Source organism: Solea senegalensis, linkage group LG18 (assembly GCF_019176455.1).
Source record: "Solea senegalensis isolate Sse05_10M linkage group LG18, IFAPA_SoseM_1, whole genome shotgun sequence".
Classification (NCBI taxonomy): domain Eukaryota; kingdom Metazoa; phylum Chordata; class Actinopteri; order Pleuronectiformes; family Soleidae; genus Solea; species Solea senegalensis.
In genome coordinates this window covers 2,895,440-2,905,861 of record NC_058041.1, presented here as the reverse complement: position 1 = coordinate 2,905,861, position 10,422 = coordinate 2,895,440, and the positions used below count along the sequence as shown (strand labels likewise).

The 10,422-nt window shown below is 40.8% G+C and overlaps 1 protein-coding gene across 1 annotated transcript; it reads left to right on the top strand.

Annotated features, from left to right (window-relative positions):
* Positions 1-1,971: 1,971 nt before the first annotated feature.
* On the top strand, positions 1,972-6,365 carry dlx4b (distal-less homeobox 4b). Its single transcript, XM_044013309.1, has 3 exons — positions 1,972-2,639; positions 3,419-3,612; positions 5,944-6,365. The coding sequence occupies exons 1-3, from the start codon at positions 2,306-2,308 to the stop codon at positions 6,196-6,198; spliced, it is 783 nt and encodes a 260-aa protein (XP_043869244.1). The 5' UTR covers positions 1,972-2,305; the 3' UTR covers positions 6,199-6,365.
* The last annotated feature ends 4,057 nt before the right edge of the window (positions 6,366-10,422 follow it).

Below are 10,422 nucleotides of genomic sequence, written 5' to 3'. Positions count from 1 at the left end.
AGTCGCTTTACAAACACAGTCTACACATCACCTCACATCTATTTATACTCATTTACAGACTAGTTGTTTGCTATCAACTCTTATTTTACATCTAGAAATGTTCTCAGTTATCCAGGTCATTGACCAGGGGTGTCCAACATAAGGCTCGTGGGCCAGAACCAGTTCCAGATGCCTGTAAATGGTGAAACTTTACAAGGCGTAATATTGTTGAAATCCCTCAAGAAATTTCAGGGGAAAATAAAATTAAGACATTTTGAGTGGCTTGTTGCGGTTATTTGGCTGCGTGGTCCCGCCCACTTGAGATCAAATTGTGCTGCGTGTGTGGCCGCTTGAGTTTGAAATTGGACTTATAGCGAGTATAGGGATGGGAATCGGTATCGGTCCGATATTGGTCAAAATACGAAAAAAATTTAAATAAAAAAAACATTTTGGCCGAGTCATGTTTAGGTGGTTTATTTCTTCTTTTTTGAGAGAACAATATTTGTTTCACACAGTTAAGAGAATGATGTCTTTGCAAAAATGATCATAAATGGTCTAAAATGATTGTATCGGGCTGATATTGGTATGGGGATTTTGGGATATCGGTATCAAAAAATTGGTATCGTCCAATCCCTAAGAGATTGCAAATTTATTTGGTGAGCCGAAATAGTGCACAGGATTTGGCTCCATCTTTTATGACCCTTGTTTTATACGTTTGTCCTGTGCTTGTTTTTATTTTTGACAAAATGGCAATTTTACTGTGATTCTAAATACAACCCACATGTAAGCAGCCGCAGATATTACTACTACGAGTCTGTCCCACCACCAAGAATGTTGCAGTAAATTCCCTAATAGATACAACAACTGTGGTGAGGATTTACAGCTTCAGGCCTTGTGTGTGTAAAAAAATCACAAACTCGTGGCCCACAGACTGCAAGTGGCCTTCTTCATTTTATTCTATATCAATGTGAGGAATATTTTCTTTCTTTTGTACTATGATAATAAGTTGTGGCTTTGTTCTGGAAGCCGTGCAGCCTCCAGCAAGGCCTGCACCGCTGCTGCTGAACCATGGAGGTCAACATATAGTTTTGAGATGGAATAAAACAGGATTCAGTCTGTGTTTGATGAAATGCAGAAGATGGTGGCTGTTGGTGTCTTAGAATCAGAATCAGAGTTTTATTTTCTCCTCAATCCCACACTGTTTTATGCACATGCAAGTTTTGCTGACTCTGCAGTCTGCACCATAATCCCACCCTCTTTTGGCCGTTAATTCTACAAACTAAAGTCAAACATCCTTGCTGGGTGCAGAGCTTTGTGACCAGGTCATAGAAAATGTCAGGAATGATATTAGTGTGAAGGTATTTGTATTCCATGTTGTATACGAATGCATTTGTTGTTATTGACTCATTTATATATTGTGTTTGATGAGCAGTGAAGTTGTCATCACAGAGTCACAGTTGTTGTCACATCAGTGCCCTCTCAAGACTCATGTTTCCTTTCATTTGTTGTCCGGCGTTTCCTGCACATTAAGATTAAGAAAAGAAGCAGAATTCAGGATATTATCAGAATGAGTTTATAGCACACTATCATCTGTCATAATTAGACGTTTAAAACCATGTTTTCATGCTTTAGAAATAAAAATATATCATTTAAATCCATGTTGAGGTGAATTGAATAAGAACCCTTTTGTATCTTGGTAATCATAGGGCATTTCAAATATTTTACCTCTTCTAATGCGGCTATAATTTAACAATGATAATAATAATAATTTGGGGATTTATGTTGATGGATATTTCAGCATTGAACGATCCCACACGTTATTTCTCTTGGGTCGTTTTCACGTCTATTTTAGGACACTATAAACAATACCACAATTGTGCCACAACTGTCTCAGAAGTAAATACCGACTGCTATTTATTTCATAATCTCACGCAGGAGGAGGCCCCTGCTGGCCGCAGAGCCGCATCCTGTATCACATAATGAAGTCAATGGTGGAGCTCCAGTGACAGCAGCTGCAGCTGAACACCAATCACAGAGCTCGCAGATGGAAAAGCAAGTTGAGTGTGTGAGAGTGCGTGCGTGTGTGTGCAGGCAGAGCCGTGTCAGCTCCTCCACTGCTGCTGGAAACAACCAAACCCTTTCGCTTTTTTAAGCCGACTTTCAGCCTCCTCCGCAGCCGCGAACATGCCCGCTGACGCGTCCTCGCACCGCGGCGAGCGCTTTTCGCGCTGGACATGAGCGTGGATTTGTTTTCCCGAGCAAGGAACTCATGAAACACCTCAATCAGAGCGACGGGTTTATGGACTCGCGTATTGAGTATTAGCTAATGATGTCTATGGGTTTCATGCCTGACAGTCTGAATGCGTCAGATCCCTCCAAGTCGGCCTTCCTCGAGTTCGGCCACGGACACGCGGCTCACCAGCAGCACTCCCCCGGACTCTCTCACATTTACCCCGTCCATGGCTTGCACGCTGCCGGTCACTCCCAGCACGAAACTCCTTTCCCCGGCAGCTCGTCCTATGGCCGCGCGCTGGGCTACGCCTACCCCGGCACGGTGAACGCTCACGCCGCGTCCGCGTACTTGCCTTACCAGCACAACAATCACAGCAGCAACAGCAGCAGCAGCGGCGGCGGCGGCGGCGGCAGATTAGAGCTGACAGGTATGTGACACAGCACACTATTCTGAACAAATCGTCTTATTATGTAGCTGTGAAACTCTGATTTGCCATGAGCCTTGTGCGCAATTACGCACGAGTAGGCGCGCAATCTCCCTCATTTCCCCCGTTAATAAAAAAGAATTCACTTTTTCTAACATGCATTATTTTAGTCATGTATTATAGCTCACCATCTGAATGTTGTTATATATAAAAATAAACGTGTTACCGTGTATGTTTAATTAAATCATGGAGATTCTCACTCACCTATGTCCAAACAAGGCCCACTCTGTTGCTTCCTCTTTACCACGCGTGTTATATAATGAAGGCAGACGGCGCCATTAATTTTATTGACCATAATTTTCTGTGGGTGAGTCCAATTATAGAGGCTGCAGCCAGAGTCTGTACCTCAGGAGCAAACTTTCATCCACAGTGTTGGTGCAGGACTCCACTTAAGTGCATTTCAAGTACTCGACGTCGCTGCTGCAGTATAATTATGCCCTCGCATGCTTGTCAATAACATATAGTAAAATTATGCAGCTTGGTTTGGCTACATTTAGAGTAATTGGATGTATATCCAGGTCCATTCAGGGCCCTGAGAGTCACAAATCCTGTCTGGTCTGTGTTTGAGATTTTGTTTGCTTACCGTCTCAGAAGATAGACAGCTCTATTTAAAGTGTGACAACTGTGACGTTTGTGTTTGTCTTGATGTCTGTTAAGACGCCATCAATCAAAAAAAAAAAAAACAATCCTCTTGTTGGTTTTGTTTTCCAAAACTCCCCAAGATCGCGAGAAGTCCACGGCGAGTGAGAGCAGAGAAATTCGTCTCAATGGCAAGGGGAAGAAAATCCGGAAGCCCCGCACCATCTACTCCAGCCTGCAGCTGCAGGCGCTGCACCAGCGCTTCCAGCAGACCCAGTACCTGGCCTTACCAGAGCGCGCAGACCTGGCGGCCAAACTGGGGCTCACCCAGACTCAGGTGGGCCTTTCAACCTCTGAGGGAATATGTGGAGAATCCACTATATCATGTGTGTATATGTGTATGTATATATATATATATATATACATACATATATATATATATATATATATATATATATATATATATATATATATATATATATGTATGTATGTATACTATAGGTCCATGTTAGTATGGATAATAATAATAATGAGGCGTTAATATTAAGAGTAAATTATTTTGAATGCAGCACCAAGGGTTGGTTTTTATAAGCTAAAACGTTTTATTAAATGTAAAATTAAACTATGATAATTATTATTCAATATTATAGAGCATACATTCAACGAGAAACCTTTTACGTGCTGTGGAACGCGAAGTCAATCCTACAATGCAAACCTTATTTATGAGGTATGTGGGTTATTTTTTTCAAGTCATTAATGTGCTACATAGCGAGGGTTTGTCAGCTGTTTCATTATCATTATTTATCCCAAACCTCTACCTTTTTATAGCTGCTCTAGGACAGTTATTATAAATAATAATACTTAACAAATACACTTTTATAACTGCGGTTATGTGTCATTCACAAGTGGGATTGGAAATGGATATGCAACCACTGCGTTATAGAATAAGTAAATCAAGAATTCTTTGTTTTTACCAAAATAAGCAGCGAATATTGAAATATCGTCTATTTCAACAGCACAATCCATTGTTTTGAATCCAGTTTCTAAGTTGGATGAATGCAAAAGCTACTTTGTCTTTGTGCAAGTGTTTAATTTGATCTATTGTTGATCTGTCCTCGTGGCCACGTCTCCATGGTAAAATAGATATTTTGACCTCAATGGCACCAACAAAGGATAAATAAAAATAAATATAAAGTAAATGCATAAGGCAGAAGAAGATGTCATGTGTGCATAAGTCAAATTTAGGAGATTTTGTTTGTACATGCGCGCATGTTTGGAGACAGGTGCACGTGTCACTGTCACATTAGGGGACTCTCTCTCTCTCTCTCTCGCTCTCTCTCTCTCTCTCTCTCTCTCCCCCTCTCTCTCTCTCTGCAGAATAAGGGGGTAAACAAAGGAATATCCACTCTGTCATCTGAACACATTTTAATCCCCTCCACAGTCACCTCAACAATTAGCTTCAAATTAAACGCAGCCTTTGGTGTTTTCGCCTCAGATGTTTGAGTGATTCAGTGGCTTCTTCTTTTTTTTTCCACACCATTGTTCTCATGTGAGGAGGGAAGGAAAAAAAAAAAGAATCAGCAGAATGTTTTAGTGACCCACCACCGCGCTCTCACGTGGCTCCTGGCTCTTGTGTTGCCGTGTAGAGTTCCTTTTATTTCCCAATAAGCCTCTCCGTCTCGGCTTGTTGCTGTCACACTCACGCATCATTTGGCTCATAAAAACAATCATGGGAGAAGCTTGAGCTTGAGTTTTTTTTTTAAAGGGATTACAAGCGGCACTGAGCCGTGAGGCAGCAGCGTGGACGACAGTGCGCCAGCACGGAGAGAAAGATAAAGAGTGTTCACAGTGGCGTGAAGAGACATATCAGGGGCTAACGTACAGAATAATGGGCACCCTCTTAAGTTATAGTGCTAATATTCATTCATAAGTCTGCACTTTCACAAAAATTCTCCCACACATTTACAATTAAAATGCCATTTTGGAGCATATTATTGCATGGGGTTTAACTGCAATAAAGGATTGCAAAAATTACAAAGTGAAATTATACTTAATTTTAATTGTATATATTGTTTAGTTTTGTGTATTGTTATCAGCATGTTTTTTGTTGTTGTTGTTTTTTAAGTAAAATGGCATATTTTGAGTTTTGATGTGAACTGAAGGTTTCAACAGTTCCCCAACACTTGGGGGAATATAAAATAAGTATAACTAAATTTCACACACTCCAGTTTAACCTAAAATTCTAAGTAGGGCTGTAAATAAAGTGAAACCCTTTTAGAGTTAAAAAGAGTTGTATTTAGCACCGTTCCACTACATGTAAGTAGTAAGAAAAGGAATTAAATGGAAAACTTTTACATGAGTTTATTTGGTCCTAATGGGAAATTTGATTTAAATGCACTTTATCGTGTAAAATCGAGATGTTCAAATGAATAAAAATGTCTAGCAAGGACAACAACAGGGGTGGTGCAACCTTGGGTCTATTTGTGCAACACATTCACTCCCATTTTTGAAATGTGTGCTAATAAAAGCCACCCGCAATATTATGGGAGTTGAGATACAGACAAACTGGATGTACTTTATTCCATCAGAAATAAACGTTTCACCTTCTCAAGTTCTGATTCATATTTTTCCATTTATTTGGTATTCTTTTTTCTTTTTTTGTCTACAGGTGAAAATATGGTTTCAGAATAAACGCTCCAAGTATAAAAAGATCATGAAGCACGGCAGCGGCTCAGAGGGCGAACACCTCCACAGCACCAGCTCCATCTCCCCGTGCTCGCCGGGCCTGCCTCAGCTCTGGGAGGTGTCCATGGCGAACAAAGGCGCCTCCATGCACCCAAACACTTACATGAACAGTTTTGGCCACTGGTATCCGAACCACCATGCTCACCAGGACGCGATGCCCAGGCCTCAGATGATGTGAGTGGACAGTTTCTGCCCAGGCCTCCTCCTCCTCCTCCTCCTCGTGAACTCCATTTAAACGTGTGTTTTATAGGACGTGTCCTTGTCCACTGTGTTCCGTGTGAATAATGTCACTGCAGAATATTACCAGGCATTAAATGCTTCTCTCTCTCTCTGGGATCATCATCATGTCACTGAAATGTGGATTTATTCTCGGTTTCTATTCAGAGACCTGGTTTGGACTCGTGGGTCCTGGTCTCTATTTTGACTTTCACGGTTCTGCACGCGAGCGTTATTCAAATACATAGCTGTCGGGGTGACGTTTATTTGAATTTTTTGTTATGACTGATATCTTGCTCGGCACGTTTGTTTGGGTAGCCACATCATCCGTGAAATGTTTTCACGCTGTCAAATATTTAAAAAAGCCATACCCGCGATTGTCTTATCCAACAGACTGTGAACGAGCACACGTCTGATCACAGGAATCTGGATTAATGACAAACGAGCGCGCAACTGTAAGGTCATGAAAACCGGCTTTCGTATCACGCGTTCCTAATAAGCATATTAATAATGACACACTCATATAACGACAAATTCAAATTACAGCGTAAAATAAAGGGAAAAGAAATGGTTCCCATGGTGACGATTTGGCAACTTTACGCACAGTGACTGTCACGTTTGAGCTCCAAAAAAACGGACTTCTATCATTATTAATATTATTATGATTGTTATTATTATTTTATTTTATTTCAACATCCTTTACTTTATTTCTCAGCTTTCTCTCTAAAAAAAGAGGGGACATTTTCTCTGTAATCGGCAGCATTTCCCCCCCCAAAATCTTCGTCCTCCTCAAACTGACAGTAAAATGGCAAACGGCTGCGTCATCCATAAAGTGCGCCTGATTTACAGTCTGGCGCGTGCTGTATGTGCACTGTTTAAACACGCAACAGCGCCTCATTTATTCCTTATCTTCCTCTTTCTTTCTTTTTTATATCCTCCTCCATCATCGCTACTTTTGTCTCCACTGTCATGTCAAACATTACAATTTGTCTGATGTCATACTCAGGGATTAGAAAAGCAAATAACTACATATACATATATATATACACACATATATATATATATATATATATATATATATATATATATATATATATATATACATATATATATATATATATATATGTATACACACATATATGTATGTGTGTATATATATATATATATATACATACATACATACATACACACACGCAGTACATGCAGTTTTTTGGGATTAACATGTATTAAAAATAATAATAATAATAATAATAATAGAGCGTGTTTCCAAGTGTTGTGTGATTTTCATTCACAAAAACCTGATCACACTGAGGTAAATGAACACATGGTGTTTTTGAAGCTTTTAATGACGGCAAAGCAAACACACTTAAGCACATTAATGTAAACCTTTCTCTCAGTCATGCAGTCTTACCTCAGCCCAGAGGAAACAAAAGTGCAGCCTTGTTTCCATCAGTGATCCTCTCTTAAGTTTCTCACTTAAGGACCAGCATTGTGTGCCATTAGTATCCCCTCCTGTATATACATGTACATGCTCCTCTTCCTTGGTGATGCTGTGCCTTGTTAAACATGCAGGGAAGAAGAAGAAGAAGAAGAAGAAGAAGAAGAGGCAAGTCGTTGCTGGAATAGTTTGACGGGGCATCAGGGAAAATTACAGGCAATTTCACATCTCCCAGATTGGAATAATGGCTCGTGGATTTTGCACAGACAATAGTGGGGGCCAATTATCACGCGGGCACATTGAGGAGAAAGTGAAAGAGACAGCCTAAGAGCAGGGAAGCGTTGAAGGGTAAATGAGCGACGAAGGCTCGAGTGTGACTGTGTATCAGTGCCTCGGTGTTATCAGATGAGAGAGGTGTCTGATGGGTTTTAATTGCAGGATAGCAGCGACAGCGGCTTGTTATTAAATCCCCGCGTTGCTTTGAATGGAGCAAGTGGCAAAGCAAGGTCTCTGGGGGTGATTATTGTTATTAGCCCGAGTGATCCGACGTCTCAGGTTAATTGTGAGCAACATCCCTGTTAGAGAGTGAACATGATTCATGTGAAAAGAAAGAGCCTGACTGAGTTTAGGATGATTCACACACTCACACACACACACACACACACACACAGCTATTCTTTTTAAGACACTGCGTTGACTTCCATTCATTAGAACAGTTAAACAAACCTTGATCATTAACCATAACTAGTGAATGTCTATAACTTAAACCTACGACCATGTTTGATGATGTTCTCAAATGTCTCGTTTTGTCCACAAACCAAAGAAGCTGAAGAATCACAGCAACTTGTTTTAATTACTTAAAAACACTCCGAAAAACACTCAGAAATTAGGTTCTGCCTTATTAGGACCTGGTTTTGGTCTCTATGAGGACCACTGCTCCTGATAAACATAGTCCGAAATGTCCTATAGACTTAACAAACCTAAGAAAACACACACACATACAGTGCAGCGTTCATAATGAGGACACTATAATAGACAAAATACATGCCTCTAGCCCTTAACTGTGAGAAATAAATGCCTAACCCTTAACTTAACCCTAACATCAACCCAAATCTAACCTTAACGCCAAGTCTTAACCTTCAGAAAGGTTTGAACCAGAATTCGTCACACACACACACACACACACACACACACACACACACACACACACACACAGATTTTATAGGAAAGCATCGTAAAAACAACTTCATTCTTCATTTATCCACAGACTCACTTTTTCTTTTTACAATGACAAAAACTATTTTGGCCGAGAGCTCATTTGTGCCCACTAGAACATTTCTGGCTGTTTTCACTGACTTTCCCGAGGTAAACAAGAGAATGAATTACAATTTCAATTGCTTCTAAATCTTCAGTAAAATAAGGCTGAGTTAGGTGACGTCAGATATTAGACGGATAAAACTGTAGGCACAAAGCATTTTAGCTGAGTCATGTTTATGAGCTGCTGTTTATTTCTTCAATAACTAAGTTTTTTTTATGAAATAACTCAGCACAAATGTGTTGCTAACAGCTTCATACGTTCATAAATGGTCTAAAATGACTATATCTGACTGATATCGGTACATACTCGAGTTTGTGGTATCGGTATCGGCCAAAAAAGTGGTCATCCCATCCTTAAAAGGCATTTGTTGTGCATAGGTTATTATGCTAATATTTAAACGTGTGGTCCGGACATCCTGAGATCAAACTGTGCTGCGTGTGACGGCCGCTGAACTTAAACAAATGAGTTTGACATCCCTGATGTAGACAACTGGACTGGCGAGTATAAGACGGGTATCGGTCCCGATACTAGTCAAAACCACTGGATCGGATAAAACATTCACTATGCATGGACAATATTTACACAGTTAAGAGAATGGTGTCCTTGAAATGGTCTAAAAAGGTCGGGCTGATATCGGTAGATACTCGACTTTGCGATATCGGACTCGAAAAAATTGGTATCGTCCCATCCCTGAAAGATTGCTCATTTATATGTGTATATATGTATATGCATATATAAGTATATATGTATGTGTATATATATATATATAACATTTTGCAGTTTTAAAGGTGCAGTGCACAGGATTTAACTCCATCTGTTGGTGTTGCATGTTCAGCTGAATGTCTCTCACGTCTCCCCTTCCCTTCCAATCACGTTGGTACAGCCTTCAGTCCATTTAAAACAAGGACTCAGTGCAGCATGTGCTAATGAAAACAACAATTCATACGTTCAGGTGACTGACACTTATCTTATATCCCATCAGTTAAAATCGTAAGCCTTTTGTCTTTTTGGTTAAATCGGTGTCTTGTTTTGAGGTCAAGGTGAGCTCATGCTGGTGTAGCAGCGGTAGCATCGAAGGCTTTATCAGGATGTGATGATATGGCGAGGAAGAGTCAACAACATACTTTGCAGCCCGGGCCAGTCCAGTCCTGGCCCGGGCTGAGGTCGGCCAGGGTTCACGAGTCCACAGCTGTCAAAGATGCCTTTCCGCCTTCATCTCATCCCGGTCCACAGCGAAAAATGGGCCGAGTGAGTGAGTGACGCTAATGCAGCTGAGGACTCGGCCCGGGCCCGGGCTAAGTGTGGGACAGCTGCCCCGTCGAAGTCTTTCCATAGATCAGTTCCCCGACCTCCATCTCAACTCATACCGCTGCACCCAGGAGACGAGCACTGACATCACACGGCTAACTTTTGCAGGAGGGTGGGTGGGA

Excerpts from the sequence above, each read along its gene's own strand:
- dlx4b (XM_044013309.1), top strand. The coding sequence starts at position 2,306 with ATGATGTCTATGGGTTTCATGCCTGACAGTCTGAATGCGTCAGATCCC. Across the intron at positions 2,640-3,418 it reads CGGCAGATTAGAGCTGACAG|ATCGCGAGAAGTCCACGGCG; the intron begins GTATGTGACACA and ends AAACTCCCCAAG. Across the intron at positions 3,613-5,943 it reads TGGGGCTCACCCAGACTCAG|GTGAAAATATGGTTTCAGAA; the intron begins GTGGGCCTTTCA and ends TTTTGTCTACAG.